The sequence below is a fragment of the Emydura macquarii genome, unplaced genomic scaffold, assembly GCF_026122565.2.
Source record: "Emydura macquarii macquarii isolate MOO-44397 ecotype Brisbane River unplaced genomic scaffold, CSIRO-AGI_Emac_v2 contig_968, whole genome shotgun sequence".
Classification (NCBI taxonomy): Eukaryota; Metazoa; Chordata; order Testudines; family Chelidae; genus Emydura; species Emydura macquarii.
The window spans coordinates 8,447,193-8,474,431 of record NW_027131105.1 but is presented as its reverse complement, the minus strand read 5'-3'; the positions used below and the strand labels follow the sequence as shown (position 1 = coordinate 8,474,431).

The 27,239-nt window shown below is 42.7% G+C and overlaps 1 protein-coding gene across 2 annotated transcripts; it reads right to left on the bottom strand.

The window, feature by feature from the left end:
• Positions 1-27,239, bottom strand: NINJ1 (ninjurin 1). 2 transcript variants are annotated; one of them, XM_067544152.1, is made up of 4 exons: positions 26,939-27,239; positions 13,152-13,386; positions 7,558-7,723; positions 1-2,187 (listed from the first exon to the last, which is right to left on the bottom strand). In XM_067544152.1, exons 1-3 carry the CDS (start codon positions 27,017-27,019, stop codon positions 7,569-7,571), a joined length of 471 nt encoding a protein of 156 aa, XP_067400253.1. In that variant the 5' UTR covers positions 27,020-27,239; the 3' UTR covers positions 1-2,187; positions 7,558-7,568. The 2 variants fall into 2 exon arrangements, with proteins under 2 accessions (XP_067400253.1, XP_067400252.1); XM_067544151.1 differs by lacking the exon at positions 26,939-27,239 and adding an exon at positions 15,780-16,192.

The window sequence follows — 27,239 nt, the reverse complement described above, 5'->3', positions numbered from 1 at the left end:
TAAGAAAAATTATTTATTTACCAATAAAAAGAGGAAAGTTGCACTTAAAACAAATTCATGCCACTCCAGTAATAATGAGGATCCCAGTCTGAGTGAAAGGGTCAGAGTCATTTCAGTCTGCCCATTGCAATGGCTATGGAGTTAGGGTTACACCATGAGGTTGTACTATATTAATAGCAATACATTTTGCTACCTTTTGTATACACAGTGCACTTGAGGTGTGTGTATCAAAGCCATTCGCTAACATTTATAGTAACAACATGCTCAGAAGGGTTTCACCTGAAGTTTTACTGTTTTTAATAATGGAAGAAAGTCTTCATTTTAAGCTGTCAAGCAATGCTGTTTTACCAGTCAATACACTGCATCCAATATTGAGAATATATCATACAGGTACAGTCTGATATTCCTTCATTATTTTTAACAGAAGACAAATTAACAGTTGGGAACCTGTGCTAAGTGCCTCATTCCACAGCTGCTCTGAGCTACATTTACATATATACAGCACATGTCATTAGAAGCAGTATTTACCAGAAACCTTGCAGAAAAGCTTTGACCAGAAACAACGCAACAAAAGCTTTTCTATGTTGCTTGTATTTACCTATTTTGCTACTAGCAATACAGAAAAATGTTAACCTTCTGTTGCTTTGTTTCTGGTTAAAGGATAATTCTTACAGTAATTAGTAATTACAGTAAACTAGATAAGTCTCTAAGCCCAGTTATTCATGTATTCATAACTAGAAGAGTGGAGTATCCATTTAAAACTATACATAAGTGCTGCTCTTAGCCCTCCTAAAAGCTTACAGATGGGCTACAAATGTACAAAGCCGACATTTTAAAAAATAAAGTGACAACACAAGAAATATATTAGTATAAATTTATATCTTCAAGAAAGTTTAAAATGCAAAGACACTAAAATCACTTTACTTGCAAATATGATCCATAAGAAGTAAAAGGATTAAAATAGTTGAAGCAGCAGAACTCACAGTATACACCACTGCCAGCAACAGTATGTGCTCAGAAAAAAATTCTGCTTCCTGGGCCAGCAGGGAACATGAGCCCTTGAGGATCTTTTCCTTGCTATCTCTTTAAATGTATTACTTTAATAAAAAGTTAAGAATCCGTCACAAAAGCGAAGAAGTGCAGAGATCAGGCTTTCCCTCAGAGGGAAATTTGCTCCTCTGCACCCTAATTTGAGGGGTTATGTGTCACTTAATAACTGACAGGCCTTGTCCTGCCTTCTGTTCAGGGATGAATGTCACCCTCCATCTTTAAGCTACCTAGGGGCGCCTATGGCAGCCTTTTTACAAGCTTTTCAGGAGGGTGCTAGGGCTGTGGGTATTAATCGTCCTGTAGGGATTGGAGAACGGCAACTGTGCAGAGAAACTAGGCAAAGGGACTACTTGTGGAACCCTGCACCAAGGGGTGGGAGGGAAGGTTCATGCAGGCCCTCGAGTATTGGCCGTGATCCAGAAACTGGCCAATGAGTACTTATGAGAAAGAAATTGGGCAAAGGAAAGCTTGTTGGGTTTTTTTGTTCCATCTGGACTCCTGTTACCTTGGAAAAGGTGCAGTGTTTGGTTTAGCTGAAAAGACAAACTCCTCCATGGAAAGAGAGGAACAATCAGCCATGGCCATCTTGACATAACACAAAGGCATTCCGCTACAACAATATGGAATACAAATACGTAGCTACAACTGAGAGAGGTCAGGACAGTGTGACCGTGCCAGAACTCAAGACCTTTAGTTTCCATACTGGAAATGACACAGCAATATTTGTTGGGTAACTTCTCCATCAAGCAAACAGAAAGCACAAAAAGGAGCTTTCGATGCCTTTGGAGTTTATACCATCACTTTATGTTCCTTATTGAATGCATTCACATTGCATATTTCTCTGAAGAACTCCAATTTCTATAGAAATTGAGACACCAGATTCTTGGAAGGCAGTGTCAATGAACTAGCAGTTAAAACACTCAACCTTTCCACTAGCAACTGAACATTTTACATATTTAATCAGATGAAAAATCCAGGCACAGGAAAAAAAAAAAAAAAAAAAAAAAAAAGGCGCTTGAAGGAAACAGAAGAATGCTGGCTTGAGTAACTTCAGCTTCTTCAGGCTATCTTTTGTGTCCAAGTTTAACTGGCTCAAGTGCAGAAGTACGTAGAGGGGAGGGTCAATGGTTCAGATTTCTGAAATAAAGTGGAAAAGCAAAAAATTAAGAAGCTCAATTATATAAAAATTACAAAGTTCCCATTGCAATGGAATCAAAATGTCCTGCTGTGTTGGCCTAATGCAGGGCAAAGCTGGGAAGTGCTCACTTCCACCCAACATGGTCCTTCAGGGGTAGCATGCCAACATGGTCCTTCATGAGCAGCATGTCTTCAGGGCAGACCAAAGCCAGTGCCTGTTACAGACTCTGGGAGCTGTCCAATGAGGGCCTCGCTACCAGCTGAGACTGCATTTCGCTATCCAGGGCTGTATGTTTGTTTGCCAAAAGCCCAGTGGGGAAAGACACATTTATTTTCAATGATCTGTAAAGACTGTATATGAATGAATGGGCAAATTTATTTTTAGCAAAGGCTGCATGTGACAGTGGGCAATAATTCAGAGATTTTTAAGGCCAGAAAAGACCACTGTGATCATCTAGTCTGACCTCCTGATACCACAGGCCATAGAACTTCTACAAAATAATTCCTAGAGCAAATATTTTAGAAAATCATCCAATCTTGATTTTAAAATGGTCAGTGATGGACTGACCCCATGACCTTTAGCAAATTGTTCCAATGGTTAATTACTCTCATCATTAAAAATGTTTATGCCTTATTTCCAGTCTCAATTTGTCTCAATTCAACTTCCAGCCACTGGATTGTGTCAGACCTTTGTCAGCTAGACTGAAGAGCCTGTTATTAAATAACAGATCCCCCCACAGGCCCTTATAGGCTGTAATCAAGTCACCCCTTAACCTTCTCTTTGTTAAATTAAAATATGTACCGATCCCAAGTACCATCTTCAGAAACCCCAAGCATATACCAAGTAAGGATTAAAAAAGTAAAGGAGCCAGACACAACTCAGAGTTATCCATTCAAGTTGAGAAGTGTGCGTGCAGCTTATAGCCTGGAGCACAGTGACAGGGCGTTGTGCAGGTGATAGGGCCTATGTCTCTACCTGACCATCTTACCACCAAGGCAAATTAAATTAGTTGCTGTTCTGCCTTCACTGCAGAACAGGAACTTGCAATGGAGCTTTCAGTTCCAGTCAGGCAGCCTTTTTGGTAGGTATATAATCCTGAGTGTACAAATGTTGTGGGTGGCTTTTATGAAACACATACCTATGTACACACTGCGTAAGCAAAGAGAGAGGCATCCACTGGGCAGAATACGAGGTGTTAAAGATTTCCATTAAGCCCACAGAGAAGAAATAGTCAGACTCTGAATTTTCAGGAAGATGGCTGCTGTCAGCTGGTGACTCCAAACATAATGTAAAGGGGCAGGAGGGGAAACAATCTTTGGGCTACGTGCTTTCTGGCATGTCCACTGCCCAGGGCACTGAAAAGAAGAAACTCCTACATAAATGCCACATAGAATCCTTTATACCAGATGGAGACTGCTAAGTAATATGATATTGCACAAAACCACAGCAACTGAAAAACAACTGTCTCCACAAAAGGCCTATAACTCTGCCACACATTGGGAGGGGAGAGCAAAGTCAATGGGCAGGAGGAAGCACTTGTGCATGTTTAAAGGGATAATGTACAACAGCTGACACAGAAACCAGCATAGCCAATTAATGCTGCCTAGAGCACAATTTGGCTTGTAAGGCATGTAAACAGATGACCTGTGGATCATGTGTAGCAGCTGGAAGACGCCTTAAGATGTTCACTGCTGAGTTCTGTAGCTGAGGAGGACCCCAGCAACGTTTTTGGAGACAGGCTGTAAAATCAGTTCTCCCAAGGGCCAGTGATAAGTCTAAAATCCATTCAGAAACTTACACTGGTGCAGGAGATATGCACTGCTTACCAAGTGGATGGCTCTTTACAGAGAACACAGGACATTTGTGCTCCAGGATGTGTGCTGGTTACTAGTTAGCTTCTGCATAGACTTTAAGATGTTGGTTATGATCTACGAAGCACTAAATGGCTTGGGACCTGCCTACCTGTGAGACTACCTTCATCCTTGTGCCGTGAGAGGGTCATGCCAGCAGTGAGTCAACTCTCCTATACCATGGTATTAGGATATCATTACAGGTGGAGCTAGTAGCAATACCTGTAGTTAGAAGAGGATGTACTAGCCAACTCTAAGTCTGTGTTTTCTGTTCCTTAGGTGTGCCAAAAGGTATCCATTTAAATCAAAGTTTTCTATGCCAGGTATTTGTCCCATGATGTGGCTTTTTTTTTTTTTTTTTTTTTTTAAACTTCAGCAACAACTGTATAGCCATTCCTAAACAGGTTTAGGACAAATAGGTAGTCTTGAATTTTAAATGTTTCCAACTATCTTTGTCGCTTAGTACCTCCATTCTGAAGGACAGATGGGATGTTTGGCGGAGAAATAGTCCTGTGGTAGGAAGTGCCTTTTGCTATCCCCATGAAAACTCACCTAGATTTGATGACGTTACAAGCCCCTGAAAATTGCTAGTAGGACACCCTGTACAGCTTATTAGAAGCTAGCTGCTAAAATCTCTGCACATTTCTTGTGCACAGAGTATGCTCCGACTACACACAGCTTCCTAACAAAGGCAACGGCCCTGAGTATGCATCAAGATTCTACTAAGTGTCACATGGTGTGCTGGACTGAGAGGAAGAATCCACTCTTTCTGGTCTCAGCTCTCCACTGATTGGTGTTACTAATTTTATGCACTTCACAGCCCTAACTACTAAGCAAAAACCCTCAGACTCCCTACTTTAAAAGGCTGGCAACTTTTATTTTGCCCCTTCTTTCACATCCTCCCATTTTACAGACGAGATAACAAAGTTTACAAAAAGTCACATCTGGCAGAGCTGGGATTAGAACCAGGTTCTGTGTATGGCAGGTTCATCCGCTTAGCCACCTACAGAGACGTGACTTGTTCATTCTGAAAGGCCATATGGCTGCTTGTAACCACTGGATGACAACCCCCTCCAGAGTCAGGAATGCAGCCTCAGACTTCTGACTCCTAACGCTCTGTTGCTCTCTAACAAAGAGCTCTTATGTCCTGTGCTGGGGTATAGGCATTATTGGTAGAAATTGAGTGGCCCTGGGATCAAGTGGTGATTGGGAGGAAATCCCATCACTGTGTCTTTAAGGGGCAGGAGCCCTCTAAGGAGGGTGGAGCAAGGTTCCCTTCTCACCTGACCAACTGGGGATGAGCTAGGAGAAGGGTATCAGCATAAATCCTGCCTCTTCCCTCATAGCAGGGCAGATGCTACCTGCTGAATCCTCTGACCCTGAGGATGAAGTGGGGGGGAAGGACCAGTTGAGGGAGAAGCTGTCACAGGCCCTACTGTCTGCTAAATTACAACTCCACTCCAAGAAGAACTGGGAACTCCTGGTTTAGGAGAGCGGTAATAACTGGCTGAATTATCCAGCTCCAGGAGGAGGGCTTGGGGCTCCTGTTTAAGGAAAGACAGAGACTGGAAGGTAACCCAGAAGGGACTTGAAAAGGATCCAGAAAGAGGTTCTTTGGGGCTTATTTGTTTGGATTTGTTATCCCTGAAAAGGGATTGAACTCGGAGTGACCCAGCTGCAGGGCTGAGCCACGTGAATACATGGGAGGAGGAACTGAGGCAGGGAGTGCCTGCAGTGCTACAAGGCAGTTATGCCCCATGACAAGTCCCTTTCTGGTGGCATGTTCAAAAAGAGAAGTTACTCCTTTAGCTTTAGATCTGTGCTGTGGATCTAAAGGTCTTGGGTTCCAACTCTGCTGGAGACCCTAGCAGTCACAGACATGGATATGATTCTAAATGATGAAGTCTGGGATTTCTCAATTTCCCTTTTTTTAAAACCCCAGGAAACCACATACAAAAACCCTCCCTTAGAAGGAAGTTGATGTTGCAGAGTCAAGCATTCAACACCTAGGGAAATGTGAGAATTAGTTAGTTAAGCAACCTTAATTTGACCCCCTTGTGTGTCTGCATTATAGTACAGTAAATACTGAATCCCCTAGTACTAGTTCAACAGTGCCTCCGCCTCAGCAGTGCGCAGGATGGAGTGTGAATGAGGAAGAGGGTTGTAGGAAGTAAAAGAACGTTTGTAGTGCCTTAGATATGAGGGCTGGGACCTAGAAGCCTCCTCTTGGCTTCCATTGCTGGCTCTTGCACAGGCTTCCTGTGGGATGGTAGGCAAGGCTCCTGAGGGCTGAATTAAGGTTGCACATGCATTTGCCATTCCAGACGTCCCTAACTTCCGAGTGCTTGACTTTGCAACCGCAGTGTTCATAGCTTTTTGTATGTAATACCATGGAATGCCACTCTGTAGAAGGAATGCGGCTGACTGAGATGGTGGTTCTGACTTGGTAATTTTGAATAGTTGGCAGGGCGCTCAGAGCTGGGATAAGGATGTCTTTTAATGTTAAAATAAAACTAGTATAATTGTCTTTGACGGCTGCTGCTTCTAGAGCTTGCCCACCTGATAGGGGGATGTGTATGAGGCTGCCCAGTGTCATGTAGGATTAGCTTGCTGACCTGCTGTGCTTTGGGATTACTACTGGCAACTCCATGCAATGATTTCTTCCACAATCCTCCTCGAAAAGGGATTTGGGATTGAGAGGGCATGCTGTCCTGTGCAGAAGGCCACAGCAAGGCATATGGTATGCAATTTCAATCCTGTTTGGAAGGTGTAAGTGGGATGGTAGTGGTACCCTGATCTTAGGCTTGTCTTCTGCACTGGGATGAGTTTCAACCAGAATGCCCCCTCTCAATGCTGCTGCGTCGTACATTTTGATCTTTCACAAGCTCATCTATGCTTATGCAAAAGCAGAACTGGTTGGGCTTCCTACAAATGGGAAGAAGTGCATCCTGGGAAAACCAAGGGCACGTTAAATGAAGTCTAAAGTCTTTACTGCTGCCTAACACTATATTGGGTTAAGAATACACCATATTAGTAACTTGGATAAAGTCTTTCACGTGTTAATAACTGACTGGGATAGCAGTACACTGCAAATGCAAACCTGCCTAATAAAAAGGCTTTTGTGTAGTATAAGGGGAAAAAATATAGTTTTTTAGACCTTTGATTGGCTGCGTCAGCACAGAGAAGAGGGAGTGGCTTTTCCTGAGGGATTCTCTCTATGACTTCAAAGAGGAAATGTACCAGGGGCCCCTGTTCGAGTACAAGACGGTCTTCTACAGGCCTTTTTTTTTCTCCACTTTGCATTCAAATCCAGTATCCAATTAATTCATAATCTCTAGTATGAATAATCTGTTCTTGAATCAGTGTGAATACACTTCTTCTCTACAGAGACCATACAAAATGTTTAAGGGGGAAAATGATGTTCAGACCCTGCTAAAGAGCAGGTAGGCTGTATACATGTGTGCACTGTCTGTCGGGTGGAAGGCAATAGGAAAAAAACTGGAAAGGATCATAACTCACCTTCTTGTTACCTACTGTCTTGAGGCTATCCCAGCCACTGGTTTCTGCACTCCAAAGGCAGTGATAAAAATATTCACAACTACTATAATGAACACCAGTCCAGTTGCAAGGTTATTGAGGAAATCCAGCTTATGATGTCTTGCAGGGTTATTAAGGTCATATTTTACTTCAAAGAAAAAGAGAGAAGCAGCGTTTTACCATCAAAATGTATTTACAAACATGTTTAAAAGGTTTTTTTTATTATTTCTCTTCTGTAACTATTTCTCTTCCCCCTTCATTGGCTGCAATGCTAATTTCCTTTTTTTGCAAGATTGTCTGGCATCTAATGTTACAAAATCTAAGCGGAGTGTTTTCATTTTTGATGAATATGCAATATCTTCTAACATAAGAGCCAAATTCTGCTTCTAGATACATTTTGTGCAGCTCCCACTGACTTGCTATGTTTAGCTAGATGCAGAATGTGTCCTACAGAAAAGAGATCCCCAACACTTGGAGTAGGATGTTCCCGAGTATGTTTAATCTCTTTTCTTACAAAACGAAAATGGTCATAATGCACATTTTAAACTTTTTTATTACTTTACCTCTTAAAATTGCTTTTAGTCACTTACCAGAAGAGCTACCAATGAGAGAAAATAAAGTCTAGCCTCTTGTGCAAGAATGGGCTGTACATCCTTTCCAGATAACCCAGTCCTCTCTCTCTCTCTCTCTCTCTCCCCCCCCACCTTTACCAGTATGAGATCTGTACCTGCCCCGTTCCCTGTTCCTACCCGCTGATGGTTATTCCTACTGCTTCTGATTTTATTTTTAGAAAGCAGGAGCATTTATATTACATCTGTTTTAACAGAGAGTGAAATTTCAAAGCATCACAGCTGCAGTTGGTCTTATTGTGGGCATCAGCTGTGTAAACATTTTTCTTCTGTTTGCTTGCACTTTTCCTTGCTTTAACTGCTGTGGGAAGGACAAATAAGGGAGATAAAATTAGATTGGTTTAGGCTTCAGTTCCAAATCTTATAAAATGTAAAAACGAGTAATATTAAATATGCATGTGCTTGTGCAGGATTGTGTGAAATCTGGAGGGACTGTTCAGAATTAATGGCAAGCCAAAAATCTCCTCTGACCACTTCCTCTCTGAACAGGGGCTCTGTAACTTATGGCCTGATCCAAATATCACTGAAGTTGGTGGGAAAACTGTCACTGATTTCAGTGGGCTTTGGATCAGGCCCTTGAAAGAGAAAACTAATGAGAAGACATCTTCCTCTCATTTTGTTTGTAGTAAGATACTAAATTACATAAACAAGAGAAAACTGACAGATGTCAAGCACCACGCAGGCGCTAGCAGCATCATAAACAGTGGTTTTCAAAGCTCCTGGATATGTAGTTTGTGAACTCTGCTATACATATCAGCGGGTTTTTTTTCTCTAGCATATGGGCCTTTTCGACACTGAAGAATTTCTGACCCATGTGTAACTGAGTGAGTTTAAGTACACCTGGTTCAGTAAATCCAGGCTAGCCATGCTGAATTAGTTTGACCCGTTGCAGGCTTGCCCTGTGTCCCTGCTAGTGCTGTCCTAAACTCTCTCAATTTCAATGGCTTCTGGGGATCTGTTCCATAGTTCTCAACTCTGCTCCCAGAAGCAGCATATTGTGAGAGACTTCCCAAGCCAGCCAGAGCACTGTGGGGCAGTCGTGGGGGCACTGTTTGACCATTTCAGCTACTCCGCACCTACACGGACACTAAAACTGTTGGGAGTTCAACCCATATGCAACCCTAAAAAAACAGGTTATGTAGCATCACTGGTAGCATGCTTGTAAGTCATTTGGAGCACTTGTTTGTGTGGACATGTGCCTTCTAACATCTCCTAGAGTAGAGGCCCCCAAACTGTGCAGAGGAACGTTTGGGGGGGCACAGCTGGTCACACGCCTGCCCCCACGAGGGGTGGGGAGGGAACACCACCCAGCCCCACTCTGCCCTGAGCTCTGCTCCAGGCTCAGCCTCTGCCCTAGTCATGACCCCCTGCTGTGGTGCCTGGCCCTGATTGCAGCCCCTTCCCCTGGTCATGGCCCCGCTCTCAGCCCCAGCTGAGGGAAGAGCAGGGGGTGCAGACAGGGGTAAGGGGGGGCACAGGGTAAAAAGTTTGGGGATCACTGTCCTAGAGGCACTGTGATGGCATGGCAGTTCCAGACATATGAACCAGAATTCCTTTCTTAAGTACTTAAGAAAAGTGTTTCCTAAAGTTAGCTGCTGGTAGGAAAGAAGACAACAATGTATATGTAACTAGAGGATCTCCTGTGTTAGACATCAGGTTATAGAGAGCTGTCATTCTGATGACTCACCAAATTTGGGGGCGAGGAAGTAGGTAAAATACGGCTCCATCTATTTAAAGCAGGACTCTGAGCTTTCAGGTGGAATTACAGTAATCCTATTTCATCATTATAATAGTACTAAATGTGGCTCACCTCAACCATTCTTTAGTACAGTTATTCTTCAGCCTTTTGTCAGAGTAATCCAATGCCACTCTCACTTCAGGCAGCCTAAATCATTTCAAAATCCTTATATATCCCCCCTGTGCACCCCCCACTCCACCCAAAAAAATTGTTGTTCAGATGACCACAGCACTTCAAGGAAAAGTGTACAGAAAACCAGTGTGTCCAAAGGACAGACTGTGTGTAATCTTCCGTGAAGTTCAGAACCAGAGGGAAAGAGCTAACATATTTTTCAATTAACAGACCCCTTCTGAACTTGTTTTGGGTTTGCGGCAGGGAGTACCAGCCCTTTTATTGCAGGCTCATGGCACAGTTGCTGGTTCAACCCAAAACGGGGGGAATTCTGGGAGTTCTCATTCCCACATTTGATGGGCGTTAGAGGCTCACAGCAAGGAAGGATGGGAAGGAGTGCCAGGAGAGACAAGCCGTGCCTTTGCCTCGGAGATCAGTGAGACCACTTTGGGCCTCTCCGAGATACTCCTGAGAAATCAGAAGAAGTTGTCTAGAAAACTAGATGACCAGAGAAGAGAACCCTGGAGGTAAGAGAGGCCTCAAGCAAGGAAGCATTTGGGGGAGGGTTGGGTGCTAGACTTGCTAAGAGCTTTCCCATTTTTTTAAAGATTTCATGGCTTGAATTATTTCTTGGCAAGGATAACTTGAATGCAGAATTGTTCAAGGTTAATCCTGAGTTAGCAGCATCCTATCCTGGCCCCTCTATTTACATGAGTTTGGGAAAAGGAAAAAGTGCCAGATGAGTGGATCAATGCAGTGATAGTGAAAATACCAAAGGAAGGAGCTCTCAGTAACAGCAATGGTGTGGTATTACACTTTTATCCGTACCAGGTAACGTATTGTGTAAAATCATAGACCAGCGTATATCAGAGGCAGTTAGTTAATAGCATTCTCAGAAAAGGGCATGGATGCACAAATTAGATCTTTACTGCCTGAACTATAATAAAACAATGCTTAGAATGGCAACAACAACTTTACATAAATTTCATGGACTTTGAGAAGGTTTTTGACAGCATTCACAGGATCAGCCTATGGTGTATTCTGCAGGGTTCTGGAATGCCTCTTTGTATAATTAACATCATTTAAAGCTTCTATTTCAACTTTGCATGTTAGTTGGTCACAGTGACAATGCAAATGATTTACCGGTAAATCTACTTTCAAAAATGTTTTGGAAGAATGCTGCATAACCCCTTGCCATTCTCATCCCAGGGATGCATGTTAGCAAAATCCTTTTCCACCAAATTGGATGCTGGACCACTAAAGCAACCATGGTATTGGAATATAGGAGATGGCTCCCCCTGCAGCCCCCTCCACACATACCCCTTCTACTGAGGGCAGTGTTTTGCAAAAGGAGTACAGGATCAAGCCCATTGTCTACAGAACAGAGTTTCTCTGTTAATTTAGGAGTCTGATTTTAAACTCAGAACTTGGATAATTGGTTCTTGGATCTTTGCACATAGTATAAATACAGAAATTCCTAGTGCTGGGCTAGTGAAATGTTGGTATTTTGAAAAACAGCAATAAAAATGCTGCATTAATTTTCAGCAGCATGGAACTACAATGGGGTCTCTAAATTCAAGGATAATATTAAATGCAAAAAGCAGAAGTGTGATATTTACATACCCTCCATATTAAATGTTAAATTATCTGGATGAAGTCAATGGCAACACTCCCACTGGAGCCCAGTGCAGCTAGGATTTCACCCTTTATCTTTAAATGAGTCATCATAAGAAATCTATCATCTTAAATGTTTTTCAGATGAAGGATAAATGCTTTCGATACTGATAAACCTGATGGTAGTTTCCTAGATGTTTTCTTTAATCTTATCAGTAATCAGACACATGTAACACTGGTAATAATGAATATTAATAGGGTCAAGTAAGTTAGAAATCAAAGTACATCTTGATGTTTGTGCTAGAATCTCCTTGCTAGTCCAAGAGATGGTCCCCAGGCATAGGACATGTCAGCTTTTACTCTGATATTATATGTGCTCTTCGCCAAAAAGCAAAGATGAAGTGATAGTGGCTTGGATGATGGATTAGACATGTCTTTGGTGTGAAGAAATTCTACTTTAGCTGTTTGTTAGCTAGACCATTCCTCAAATAGAATCCAGGATCTTGCCTTTGAACAATTAGTTTATGGCTGTCAATCCATTTCTTCCAAGGGATTAAATACCAATAAGATGTTAGAAAGGGTGAATCTCCTCTTCTTAGCTTTATCTATCTAATACTTCTATAAATCACTATCCTCAAAACCTATAACAACTTTAGCATCCTTGACATATCTTTCCATTGTCCTTTGCAGGATACGTCTGGTAATCAGAATATCCATACTCTAAAATACTCCTTAACATCATTTATGGTGTACACAGTGATAATATCAGTTACCCTATTTACCCCATAAGGCTCAGAGTTTTCAAAGAAGCCTATGATCTTACTGTGGCCAAGCCTTGTGCTGATGTCTAGTACTCTAAACCAACTTCTGCTTTCACTCACACTGGTATAATGCCATTAAAGCCAATATACGGCATCCATGTCAAAGAAATTTGGTGTAGGGCGGTGTATATAGCGATAAACCAAAGAAAATATCTTTGAGAGTACCATTAGTCTGATCAGTAATCAAACATGAAACATTGGTAATGTGGGGGTAGAGGGTTGTGGTGTCATCACTGGTGGTGGTGGGGAGGTATAATATATGCTTATACTGCAGTTGCTATAGAATAACTTCGTAGTCCACACTTAACATTGTGTTGGCTTTAATTGCATGAGATTACTATGCATACAGAGCTGGCCTTATATAGAATTTTTTTTAAGGGCACTGTATTTTTTAAGGGCAACTCTGATCCTTGCTCCTCCAGCCTCATTGACATAATAGTCCATTTTCCTGCAGTCAGCAATTTAAAAATGGGGACGCTTATCAGCAACCAAGTTTCCCGAACGGAAAGGAAGTCCACACGCAAAAAACATTTCCTGTATTCTGTAGCTGAATCTTAACCTGTTCTGGGACAAAGCCATTCAAACAGCTTTCTTTCAAAAGGAAAATGCAAAAACAGGGTTAATCCTATTGTAGAAATAAACGGCAATGTCCTTACTACGTACCAAGGAATATCAGAAGCACGCCCACTCCAACTTGAAGTGTAAGGGATATGCTGATGAGAATAATAAGTGGGATGTAGAACGAGAAGGAAGGTCCTTGCTCCATTACTGCTTTCAACTGGGATGCGTTGGCCATCAGAAGAGCAATGTCCAACATGCTCTCTGCAGCACTCTTCTTATTGGCATAGTGGTTCACGTTAAAGGGTACATTTCTCTGCAGCCAGCGTTGTGGTCCAGGCTGAAAGTGAAAATATTCCAATTATGCATACATCAAATTGAATGGACTTTGGTCTAGGGACCAGTCTCCATAATAGTGCTGCACATCTCTGTACTGCTGTGTGCTCACACCTACCAAGATCCTTGAGTCATTTATAAATCCTATTTGATGATTTGTTGGATTAAACTGCTGCATAAGACTCTGTAACACCCAACCACTGGTGGATATTCCCATACTGCCCATACACATGTGGATATTCCCTTCCTGACCTCATGTGATGGGAGATTAAGCCACCTCCCACCCCTGCTAGAAAGGCAGTGGACTTTTTGTTTTGAAGGGTTGGGGGATCCCCAGCAGAATGTCAAAAAGCAGTAATTTACTGGGGAAAGCAGTAGACCTAGCAGGTCTGTTCTCTCTTGCTTTTTTCTTTCCTCATCCTTTAGGGTATCAGTAAAACTCTGTCCTTGGGGCTAGATTTCTAAAGGTATTAGGCACCTGGTGAGATTTTTCAAAACTGCGTAAAGGCAGCTTTTGTTGTAGTCGTGCTGGTCCCAGGATATTAGAGAGACAAGATGGGTGAGGTAATATCTTTTATTGGACCAACTTCTGTTGGTGAGAGAGACAAGCTCTTGAGTTTACACAGAGCTCTTAGTCAGGTCAGGACCTGTGTAAGCTTAAAAGCTTCTCTCTCTCACCAACAGAAGTTTGTCCAATAAAAGATATTACCTCAACCACATTGTGGCTCTCTCAAAGCAGGTTAGGTTCCTAACTCCCTTGGACCCCTTTAAAAAAACTGGCCCTTAGTACACACTTGAGACCATGAGCCAAATTATGCCTTCTACTACACCCATGTAGCACAACTACATTCCCAGGCACCTCTACCCATTTCCATGGAGTTGCACAGACATAAGAAGGAGCAGAACAGAGACCTTTGATGTTTGATTTAATAACTCTTCTTTCTAACTGAATGTTTATGCAAGCAATTTCCTTTTCCTCTTAGATGACTGACTATATATGAGCTTCCCACTTGTCCATCTCTTTGGTTTCTAACTACTTCAATATAATTTCTTTTGAAAGATTATAAGAAGTGTTGTGGCTGGGCTTTTGGGTTTTTAACTCCTATTTGTTAGGTATATTTTTACTGCATATATGTTTTTCTTTGGAAAGGTTTTAACAACTGTGGGGAAGATCTCTATTTAAAAGTTACTTCAAATGCGGAAGACGCTCTCTAATCAAAACTGGTCAGTGGGTGTGATCAAAACAGCCAAACTTCCAGTGTCAAAGCCAGTTCAACCACTATCTACCGTCTTCTAAGCTAGAAAAATGTCAGTGCATTGAATGTTTTCTGCTTCCCAGTTCCCTCCAAGAGCACAAACTGCAAAACTTGATCTTATTTCTCCGGCCACTTGTAACCAGCCACAATTTAAATAATTCACTGAAAGAAAAATCCCGAGGCAGCAGCAATGGGAATGAAACCATGTAACCATAGCCTCACACAGAGGGCTTGATTACTGAGACTTTGCTCATGGTGAAAAGAGACAATGTTAATTTTTCAGATCCAAACTTCAGCCAGGAAGAACTAGCTATCTATTTGGCTTTGCTTAGGTCCCACGATAAAAAAAAAAAAAATTAAAACAAAACAAATTCCTATTTGCCTGTCTCCTGGGGGAGACGGGGCGAGGGCACTGACACAATATAAACATTGCAGTTCCTGGTATGACACCATCCTCCTAATAGGAATGAGAACCGGTGTGGCTGTGTTCCCATTACTCTAGAAGAAAAGAAGCACAAAATAAATGCTGGATCTATCAATCATGAAGATTTAGACTAATATCACCTATTAACTATTCAGTACAGCCATATTTTGCCCGTGGTTGCAACCATGTAATGCCAATAACATCAAAAAGTGGCACAAGAGTAACAGCAGAATTTTGGCCTGTATGTTTCTATTGGAAAATCACTTTGTTTAAAAAAAAAAAAAAAAAAAAACTAGAAAACTGAGACCATTGTGGGGTTTTGCAATAAATTCATAACTGAAGAAGCATAAAAATACTGTTCAGCTATCTACTGGCTAATTGTTTACCTCTTCCTGCCAAAAAACAGTCCATCAGAGTGCAATATTTGACATGTAGATTGCTTTGACTCAGGCTCCAATTCTAAATGGAAAAAGCAGATTGCTTCCCTATCCCTACTGCAATAAAAACTTTAGGGTCCAATCTTGGAGCTCTCTCTGTTTTGCCTTTGGCTTCAATGGGAACATGGCCTTAAATCATTTACTTTAATACACAACTCTTCATTAACTATGTGTAAATGGATGGCTACGTTCTGCTTTCATTTCCACCTGTGGATACAATGTGGTACTCGTGTGAGAGTGAAACTTGGCCCATTCCTTATACCAGGAAAAACACTCTCACATTTTTAATATCCTGCCATCCAGTAAGACTTTCTTGGCTGTGTAGACACAGTGGAAAAGTGCACGGGAAGTTGATTACATTGGAGTAGCTCATAAATGGAGTCACATCAGATTAGCCGAGTAAGCAATTTTGTGTTCCACTCCCTCACCAGGGAGTAGTACTTCCCATCTGGCAAGAGAAGAAGAAAGGAACAGTGCATGGATTAATATGTCAGAGCTGAAGATCTGACATGACATACTGGAAGATCAGTTTAAGGCAACTGCTAAATATGCTGATTTAGCCAGTACTACTGTAGAGGCTTTGCTGTCTGAAGCTGTTAGAATCAGAAAAAAGACATGTTATGTAGCAATATCTGCATTTAAATATTATGTGATGGGAGGATAACAGGAAACTAAACCATCCTGTGGTTAAGAGAACAGCATGCAAGCGGCTGGCCTGTACCAGACACCGAGTCTTTAGGCTGCTGCTTGTTGGCTTTAGAAGATTTAAGCCTGAAGCAAAGTGAGACACAGAAGCAAGGTCTACACTGCCGCTTGAAGCGGGCTTGCAATAACTCTCCAAAATACTTGTTGCTACGTGGCTATAAAATGCTGTCCGGTGCCTGCTGCGATGGTGCTGTAACAGTACCGTGTATTTAAGCAGTGCTTTCCATTTTAAGGGCACTGTTCAGGAAGCATAGGGTAGCTACCCTTTCCCCTTCAAAAGGACAAAACTTGCTCCCTCCAGAAGAGCTGGGGTTGCTCTCTTCCTTCTCCCAGGTGCATTGCAGGCTGGCTCTGTTCTTCTACAGCAGCTCCTAGCACCCTGTGGCTCTGTCCAGCTCTAACAGAGCTTTGCCATGCTAGCGTCCAGGCATGCCCATGCTAGCTTAATCTAGCTAGCCTGGATAACAATAGTAGTCTAGATGTAGTGGCAGAGGCTTCACTTCAGGTGAGCAACCAGTGTACGCAGGCTTCCTGCAGGGCTTGTATTCTGGGTGACAGCCTAGGCCACCACATTTACACTTCTATTGATACCAATGCTAGCTAGATTAAAGCTGGCATTGTCATGCCTATCTGTGCTACAATTACCCCATGCAAATGTATACAGGAAAGATAAGATCTATCTACAAGTCCTCTCCATGCACCTGTCCAGGGTCTGCTGTCTCCCTTGCTGTTTTTTCTAACATGCTTGTTTTAACCACAGTGTGTAAAGATCCACAAGGAGCAGCTAGAAGATGCCTGCTGCCAGACAGCTTGTGGTATAGTGGCGAGTCAGCTCTATGAAGAAATATATTTCCCACTGTTGTTTCCTGGAGCTCTCTACGTAAATGTGGGTGAGAAAAGCTGTTCCCTGCCTCACCGTCAGTGCCGTACCTTAATAGCCTTGCACACACCAGAGAATTGCATCCCTCCAATATGCAGCTAATCTTGCTTGGAGTAGGTCTAGAATAGATGACGTGCGGTAAAAAACGTAAGCAGCTCTCCGTATGACGCTAGTGTCAGCACTGTTGCTACTACCTGTGGAGCTACAGTAAGGGATGTGTAACTCTGGGGGATCTGCCTGATGTAGATGTGGTCTTGGTTTACATGAGCACGGCAGTGAGCCAGTGCTGGATGCGATGATGGTGAATCCCAAGCAAGTAAAATACCAATAGTGCTGGCATGTTTCTGCACCATTTCACAGTTTGTGTCTTTGGTCACAGAGTTGTGTGACTAAAGCCCCTGTCATGCTCCTACCACTAGAATTATCTACTACAGACAAGTTATGGACTATGTTTGGGTGTGGCCTCACAAGTGTCTGAGAATAGTTTCAAAGAAGCCCTTGTGTGAACAAGATTTTGGTGTACTCACTTCCATGTTAACAACCAGCATGCACGCAGAGCTGGTGCCTGAGCTCTGGGACAAACCATGTTTATCTGAGAAGTGTGGTGTCCAGTGTGCTCTGAAAAGGAGAACTGTGGACAAGCTTTCCCATCTCCAGTCCCTGTGACTCTGAAAGCCATGAGAACCGTTGGCTGAGCAGCTAAGCTTTAAATTGACAGTATTTTCCCACCCCACCAGCGTCTTGCGACCCCTTTTCAAGGCTTATGCTGCCTTCCCCAGCAGTGTTGGCTCCCCACAGATGGGATTCAACTAATTAAGACACTACATCAGAATAATTGCATTGTTTTCCTTCTCTTAATCGTCTTACAAAAGAGGAAAGGGGTAAATCCAATGTTTGTTTCCCCACAGTATGGTTAATTTTAGTAATATTTTACTGGCAACTATAAAGAAGGTTTTGCAACCACTTGTGTTTACTGACCATGTATGACCTTGTGCCTCCCAGTTCATGGGGGTTTCCTTTCTTTGTAAAAAGAGCCTTTATTCCTTATACCCGATGATTCAACAAAAAACTGTTCTGTTTGTCTCCACCGTGAAAGTTACCTAACTGAGAAGTCTGAAGACCTAAGTCCCCTGTTCGTTCACTACACAACACTGTCTGCTTAAGATTCTGCACACTACCCCACTAACATGCCTAAAGTCTGACCAAGAGGAATGGCTTTTGGGGGGGGGGGGGGGGAGAGTAATTCAGTCTCTCTATGCAAACTTTGGCCTCTGCTGAGAGTCCCAAAAAGGGTACCAATTATATTATCAGGACAGGGTAAGAGTGTCAGTTAGTACCCATTCACATAGTGACTTTTGATGTGGACACCTTCACCTTGGAAATTAGACTGCAAACACCAGCACCACTCAATGCTCATTTCTTTCATTAACTCCATAACTATGTTAAAATTCACTCCTAGGACTTCCTTGTGCCCTTGCATGTATGAAAGAAAACGCACTTGACTTCACACTGCTGGAGATTTTAATGCATGCCCTTTTGCTTCTGGCTTACGTGCAGCTATTGTTCTGGTTAGCATCCTACACTTCTCCCATCGTACATACGCTTTCTAAGAGGATAGAATTAAAAACTGTTTTAGAACATGCCCAAAATCAACAGAAGTCTGAAACTTAAAAGTTATGAGCCAGATCTTGCATATTGAGGTTAGTAGATCTGTTAACATACATGAATCAGGGTTTGCAAGATTAAGCTTGAAGATTTACTCCATCCTTAACTGACTCCACTAGAAAACCAACAGTTCAGAGCTGTTAACTAAACTTTTAATTTCCAGCTTCTCTGCATGCATATTTGATTTGTGTGCAAAGTACATAAATTTGGGGTGTCCAATCCGAGACGCTTTAACCCGGCTTCAACAAGGACAAGTGTAGAGTCCTGCACTTAGGACGGAAGGATCCCATGCACAGCTAGACTGGGGACGGATGGGCTAGGCAGCAGTTCTGCAGAAAAGGACCTGGGGGTTACAATGGATAAGAAGCTGGATATGAGTCAGCAGTGTGCCCCGGTTGCCAAGAAGGCTAATAGCATATTGGGCTGCATTAGTAAGAGCATTGCTAGCAGATCCAAGAGAAGTGATTATTCCCCTCTATTCGGCATTAGTGAGGCAGCATTTTGAGTGTTGTGTCCAGTTTTAGGTCCCCCCACTTCAAAAAGGATGCGGACAAGTTGGAGGGAGTCCAGCGGAGGGCAACAAAACTGATTAGGGGGCTGGAGCACAAGACTTACAAGGAAAGGCTGAGGGAACTGGGTTTGTTTAGTCTGCAAAAGAGAAGAATGAGGGGGGATTTGATAGCAGCCTTCAACTACCTGAAGGGGGGTTCCAGGGAGGATGGAGCTAGGCTGTTCTCAGTGATAGTAGATGACAGAACAAGATGCAATGGTCTCAAGTTGCAGTGGGGGAGGTCTAGGTTGGATATTAGGAAAAAGTTTTTCATTAGGAGGGTGGTGAAGCACTGGAATGGGTTACCTAGGGAGGTGGTGGAATCTCCATCTTTAGAGGTTTTTAAGCTGCAGCTTGACAAAACCCTCACTGGGATGATTTAGCTGAGGTTAGTCCTGCTTTGAGTAGGGGGTTGGACTAGATGACCTCCAGAGGTCCCTTCCAACTCTATGATTCTAAGTGCTGAGTACCTGCAGCTCATGTTGGTTTCAACTGGGACTGTGGGCGCTCAGTGCTTCTGACTATCAGGCCCCATGTCTCAAGTTGGGCTTCCAGAAACTGAAGTATCCAAAAGCACTGGCCACTTCAGAAAACTTTCCCCATCATGCATGTATAATAGACAGTGCTTTGTCTGCAAAGCACAAAATCCCAATTAAGGAAAAGTGAGGAATGGGGACAACTTCTGGATTTGTTTTAACAAAAAACTATAATGTATTAAGTTCCAGAGGGGTAGCTGCGTTAGTCTGCATACAGCAAAAACAACAAGAGTCCTGTAGCACTTTAAAGACTAACAAATTTAATTTCTGTAGGCATAAGCTTTCATGGGCTGTAACCCACTTCGTCAAATGTAAGGAATAGAAATCAGACAGGAGATATACATATACATCCAAGGATAAGGAACAACAATGGGGAGGGTAGGTATAAGCAAAGTCCATTCATTTAGAGTAGATGAGGCCTATTCACAACCACTGATTAGGAAGTGAGAACGTGTGAACAGTGACAATTACTACTTGTAATTCTTGTATTAACTTCTTGTATTAGTTTCCCAGTGCCTAAGTGGAAATGTTGTTCCTGTAACTACACCATTAAGCTGATTACACAATCATTTATCAAAGCTCTCCATCATTCACAAACCAGAAATGATGGGTAACTATGCTGTCACTCAGCAACCAGAAATACCTTTGTTTTGGGAATTCTCTCCTTAAAAGGGTCCAGAGCCCTTGCTGCTTTTCAGTATTGCTTCCAGGAAAATATTTGGAATGCTGGCAACTATGTTGGGACCTTTTTGTTTTTCTATCTCCTTTAAAGGTAAAACCTCCTACAGGACTATGTCCCAACACTATACTCGACCACTGGGTAAGTTTTGTCCCAAAAGCCACAATTGAGAGAGCTGGCCATACTGGTTTTTAAAAAAAAAAAAAAAAAACCTGCTTAAAGGGGAAGTGAAAGCAGCTATAAAAAATTTAAAAAATATATATATATTGTCTCAGAGGGAAGAATACCACATACAGAACTGAATCATCAACACCACTTCCTGCAGCACCTCCATTTCCCCTAGGGGTCTGGCATTCATGTGCTAATCCAGCTCAACAATGCTTAGCTTGGGAGAGCTGGTGAGATCACACCTTGTGATGGTATGGCTGCAGGCCATTAGATAATCACTACAGAACAGGGGCCATCTATAAACAGAGATGTCTTTCAGAAGTCTAATATCGAGTTGTTGTTATAGCAACATTATTAAATCGAGAAAGTGGGATTAATAATGTATTCAGACATTCCAGAATTCCTTAGAAAGCAATGAAGACAATGCAAGTCAAATGATAGTGTATTAAAAGGAAAACGGCTAATTTATTTAATCTAGATTAAACAATTCATGTTTGGTTTCCTCCCCTTCCCATCACATTTCCTTTCATTTCTGCATTAAGGCTTTGAGTCAGGAAAGTGTGTATGCATGAATTTAAATCCATCTTATTCAGGACTGCACTAAGGACAGTACATAAGAACACGCCTAAATAGGCCTAGATTCAGGAAAGCATCCCTATCTGCCATCATTGCCAAATTAGACAAGAATGCAGTCCCTGCATGTTAATGTATTCCTCCAGGAAAAGGCTTGGCTAAAACCTGCTGCAAAAGAATGTGTGTATAACTATATACTAGTATCTCTTACAAAAGACATTGGACCAAATTCGTACCCACTTTGAATTTGAATTTTAAGCGGGAGCAACACTACTGAAGACCAAACCAGATCTGCATTTGGCTTTCAGACTTAAATTCAAAGAGGAGGGACTGATCCTTCTCCATTTTAATTAAAGCAGTGGGAGTCTTGTCAATGAATTCACTGAGCAACACAGGGTGGTAATTATTCTGCTTCATGGCCCAATCTGGTGAAACAGCAAAGGTTTCTCCTTTAACAAAAACTAACATTTTTCTCTACATTACACAATCTCTATAGAAAGAAATGAATATTCAGACCCAATATGATTATTTAATGACACTTTATAATCTCACATGAGAGTTCTAACTACAAAGCTCATGAAAGCTAAGGATACCCTTCTGGAAGACAAGATGACTCATGTGGCAGGTTTTCACAGAGCCCTGTTGTGGCTTGAAGACATTCTGATAACTTCAAAATAAGTTTTAAAAGTACTCCTGCAACTGAGAATTAAACTTGATCCAGATGATAAATGCAGTGTGCTAGGGATTTGACTCATGTAATTCTATGGCACATCATATGTTCTCAAATGGGTTTTGCTTTGGGTGGAGCATTATCAGATTCTGCCTATATTCAAATCTTCATTTTTCTGGTCCTTTTCTTTTATATTCCGGAGTGTAACTATTTTCTTGTCAATAAGCATCACTGACTTATGCACCTTATGTTCCATGTAGATTTTAGTATTGTAAAACTAATGAGTTATATAGGTGTAACCATTGAGGTCCATTAACAAATTAGGGGCTCAGCTCTCCATATCTAAAATGCCCATTGACTTTGGCAGGAGTTTTGGGTATGCAGGATTGGGGCCTAAATGAGTGGCTTAAGTCTGGGCATTGAGCAAATAAGGGCAGACTCTCTCTAGAGGTTCCAGTTCTTTACGTATTCCTGTAGGTTCATCATCCTGCTTTTGATTCTGTACTACTTTGCTTTCTGTTCCTGTATGTTCAGAATAGCTTCATCTTTCACATATGCCAAATCACCTTTCTTTTCTCAAATCCTGTTTTGGACTATTTTTATTACCAAAACTGACTGACTGCAAAAAGTAAACCAACAAAAATGGTGAAAAGCCAACTTAAAAAATAAAAACCATAATTTAAGGTAATAAGAACTTGGTTTTTTTTAACCTGAGAACCTCTTTAAACTGCTGGCGTTAGACTTCCATCACTGCTTTCCACTCCAGTGCTATCTGGTCTTACAGCACATCAGTAATACATTGTAAGCTGACTTGTTTATGTTCTGTGTTTGTAAAGCTCTGTTGACATGTTCCAATTGCTATAAATAATTATGTGCACACTACTACTAGCCATTTAGATGAGAAGAAGTTTCCATTTGAAATACGTAATGCTTCAGGACACATTTCATTCTAGTGAAGAATGGAATAATTATTTCAAGTTCCCACATGTTTTGAAGTTTGTTCATTGTAGGTTTACACTGCCAATATGCTTTATTAACATTTATATATGGATGATAATAGTGAAAATATGCTACTCACTTTGCATACGTTTCTACCAAAAAAGGTATACATTTATGAATGGCTGCAATGCGATGTTAATATCCAATAGTTGTTTGGTTTTTTTTATCCAGCTTTTGGGTTCATCTTCATCTCTTTGGTATCTTATCTACCTTACAGAATACGCTAGCTTGAAAAAAAGGGTAATTCTGGAAGCCCCATTGTGTGCATTGAAATGGCAAACCAGCTATATGGAAAGCTTTTGAGACAGCTTCCATATTTTTCTATTTCTTGACCCACTAGTTATTACCAGCAGTACTTGCATCAAAACTCTATTGCAAGGGGTTAGAAAACTCTCAGGCACCTCCATTGACTTTAGTGGGAATAATGAAGAATAGGTTCTACTAAAAGTGAGAAAGGAATTGCTCATTGTGAGTAAAGGCATGACCATCTAGCTTAACAGTAGAAGCTAGGAACTTCTGGCTCTTAAGGTATTTCTCTCATGTAGATCCCTTTGGGTCTTGGGCAAGTCACTAAAGGTCAGAGTTTCAGTAGAGCTCAACATAGAAAATTGAGGCTTGGTTGTGTGTGTGTGGTTTTTTTTTTTGTTTGTTTTTGTTTTTTGTTTTTTTTGTTTGTTTGTTTGTTCCCCAGAAGAGCTTAATTCCGTTACCTAGCATGCTGAGTTTTTAAAATCTGATCATAGATATCACAGTGGGATCTGCTGGGTGCTGAGCGCTTTTGAAAAACTACCTCCTTTTTTAGGAGTGGCAGAGCTGCTTCATTGCTGCGTAGACTTCCAGGCTCAAGCTGGAAACTGAACTCTGGGACCCTCCACCCCACAGGGTCCTAGAGTCTGGGATGCAGCCTGAGCCCAGAAGTCTACATGGAAATGAAGCAGCCCCACAAGCCTGAGCCAGCTGTGGGTTTTTCTTTGCTGTGTAGACATACCCTTAAAGGGATCTGAGCTCTTTTGAAAATCTAGCCCTTAGCTTCTGCCTCTCTTTTCCCCTCCTCCCATGCCAAAATAAAAGTGACACTTGCCTATTTCAGGTTCAACAAGGGGATTACAGATTGTAAACACCTCTCCAACATTACTTTATAGAATACTTCGGCTTTAAATGTTCTTGGTAGTTAATTTACAGCTGCTTATTCTTCAGGTGCTATCTGAATTGACTGACTGACTGACTGTCTCCATTTTTTTTTGAGAAAGGTTTGCCACCACTGGAATGGTAACTACAGCTAACAGAATATAAAGCAAGAGCAGAAAACCCCTAAAGTATATAGAGATTCCAAGAACAGAAACGGAACGGGAAAAATATCCCCACCTTCAGTTAACTTGACACAGTCAATGCTATTCCCTTTTTTTGTTAAAATGAGCTGGATGAGGAAGTGGCAGTTCTAAAGAGAATCTTTCAGTTCTGACTCAAGTACAGTGAGTCAAGCTTGATCTGGAGTCAGACAAAAGTAATGCCAAAGTCCACCAATTTTTTTTTATTGCAGTACTTTTCCAGTATTTGACGTTCTGCTTTAGAAATGCCATTAAGGCTATCTGACATCACACAGAGGGCTCAGCCACGTGGGAAAAGAATCTTACACACATGTGCCTGTGCCTTGGCTGCATGGGAAAGTTTTACCAATTATATCAGTATAACTGTAGCTGTGTGTTATTCTCTATGGACACTCTTATTCAGTCGTAAGAGTGGCTTTTTCCAAGTTAGCTTAGCCCGCTTCACAAACAACTTAAGCAAAACCATAAAAAGGTACTCTTATACCAAGATATCCACACTGGAGCTATGCTGGTATAACTAGATGAGTTTAAATTTGCACCGTAGACTACACCAAAAAAAAACCCAAAAACCTTTTTCAAGTAGAGAACTCAATGCTTTACAGGCAGGTGGTTATTTAGGAGTTTGTCAACAAAACTATTCATTCAGTCAGTGGTGGAAGGTTTTGTTTTCTGGCCTGGTCCATGGAAAAATGCAAACAATCCTAAGTAATTCACTTTGGGCTCCCCATCCCAGCCTGTACCCTTCTTTCTTTCTGTTTTCCTGAACCTCTTTTGGTCTCTTCTCCATCCCATCACTGATCAGATGCATGAAGAAGAACTCTGCTTCTCCTTGAGTTGCTAGAGCAGCTCTGCAGTGAAGGAAGAATGCACTCAGTCCTATTACAGCAGCTCTACCTCCGAGGAGATAATGAAGCTGAGCACAGGCTTGAGTGGAGAGCTGTATGATAAGTGGTAATTCAGCTTTAGCCCACCAGCTGAGTGCCTGGAGCTAGGAGCTGAACAGCCTCAAGGCTAAAGACAGACAAAAACAGCCAGTAAATCAACTTGCTTATGCTCCTTTGTGCTGCTCTCATTGGATGCTGAATGTCTCAGTACTTTAAAACATAGGTTGTTGCTACTCAAAATCTGGGAGATTTCAGGCCCAAAGAGAGATTTTCCCCCACCCATCCTCAAAGCCGAGGGAGCAGTGGCTTCAAAAATAGCTTATACAAGTGTGACTGTAAAAAAAAATTTAGAAAATATTCTGACTAGGAGTCGTTTTAAAAGCTGTGCACTCAAGCAGAAAAGACAGAAGAACTCTCCTAGAGCAATGTTCTGCCACCACCAGCCCATTGGAAGGAACAGAGGAAAAGTTCATTAGTTTTTCTCATCAACTACAGTATATTTGAGATTCAAGGCATGCAACAGTCTCAGAATCAGATTTCAAAAAGGAATACGAACTGACATTTGTAGTAAGTACTCTCTACTAAATATTTGAGCCTTTGATTTGGTTCAGTTCACCTGTCCTTACTCACATCTCTCTAGCTACTATAGCGCCTATCTCCCTTACATACATACTGTAGAATTCCTCCTTGGACACTGGTATGAGTCTGTTATACATTCATTAGCAAATGTCATCCTCTGAGCGTACATGCACTTTAGGGAGTGATTCTGTGGCAAATAGTCATTGTCCAGACTTGATACCCCGCTGTAGCGCACACATTTCCTAAAAACTCCACTTTAACTTAAGGGACCGACACTTTCTTATTTGTAATACTGTTGTACTGAAAGGCCACATTCTGGTTTGGAGCCCCAGTAGCTCCAGTACTGTAGAAATATCTAGCAAGCTAGGGTTCCAGCCCTGAAAAGCTTATATTCTAATGTAAGGACCATCTCACACCTTGAACAAGTATGCTAAAACTAACCGCCAAGGGAAGGTAGCAGCTGCAGCCTCCAGCGAGAGGAAGAACGATTCTCTACTCCCCTTCCCTAGGCGAAGTTGGAAGAGAGTCCTTCCAGGAAACTGTGTCTAGGGTCTAATAGACAACAGTGGGTTAGTCGTGCTTTTATTTCATAGAGCTGTGAGGGGCAAGCACTTGCATAATCCTGTTTGTATGTAAATTAATAACAAAGAAGAAATTGGGGGGGGGGGGGGAATGTTTTGCAGGCGGGTGTGATTTGAATTGATCACACTCCAGTCTTCCTTCTCCTTGGAGCCTGATTTTTACACAAACTGCCCCGGAGCTGGACTCAGGGAAAGCTATAGCGCTGGGGAGGGACAGGCGGCTGCCGCTATAGCGCTGGGGAGGGACAGGCGGCTGCCCCGACAGCCCCGGCTGTTGCTCACAGCACAACACGCACGGTGCGCTCCAGGTGCTCGGGATGAAAGCCTAAGGCGCATTGTGGCAGGGCAGGGACTGCTTCCCCTCGCCGCCTTCGGGACTTGCCGGGGTGGGTTTTCCGGGCCAGCCCCACGGGCAGGGCGGCAGGGGCTGGCTCAGCTCCCTTATCTCTCCTCGCCGGTGCCAGCGTTTTGCAGCCCGTCTTCTCCGAGGGGCGGGAGCCCGGCCCGGCCCAGCTGCCAGGCGCAGATCGCGCGTACAGCCCCCGGCCGCCCCGTCCCCCCGCCTGGGCCAGCCCCTGCCTGCGGCGCCGTGGTCCCCGAACCCGCCAGGCCGCAGCGCCTCCGGGCCGCGCTGCCCCTTACCCGGCTTGCAGGCTCTTGGTCGCTGCCGCCGCCGCCGCCGGTCAGCCCGTTCAGCTCGTGGCTCTCGGCCGCCGAGGTCATGGTGCCTCTGATCCCCCGGCCCAGCTGCCCCGGGGGGTGGAAAAGGGAGGCGAGGCTGCGCCGGTGTCTGCCTTCCCAGCCCGCTACACACACGCACAGCGGCCGAGCCCGCCTCGGCGCTTGCTGCTTCCGCCCGGGATTCCCCTTCGTCCCGGGAGCGCGGCGCGGGCAAGCCCCGAGTGCAGGGAGGGAGCGAGGGGGCCTGGCGGGCCGGCTCCAC

Bases quoted from the DNA above. Each gene is read 5' to 3' on its own strand.
- NINJ1 (XM_067544151.1), bottom strand. From the start codon at position 15,872: ATGAGCTACTCCAATGTAATCAACTTCCCGTGCACTTTTCCACTGTGT. The intron at 13,387-15,779 runs GTGAGAGTGTTT...TTTCACTTTCAG, and splicing joins GATGGCAGGATATTAAAAAT to CCTGGACCACAACGCTGGCT. The intron at 7,724-13,151 runs GTACGTAGTAAG...TTTTCTTTGAAG, and splicing joins CGTGCTTCTGATATTCCTTG to TAAAATATGACCTTAATAAC.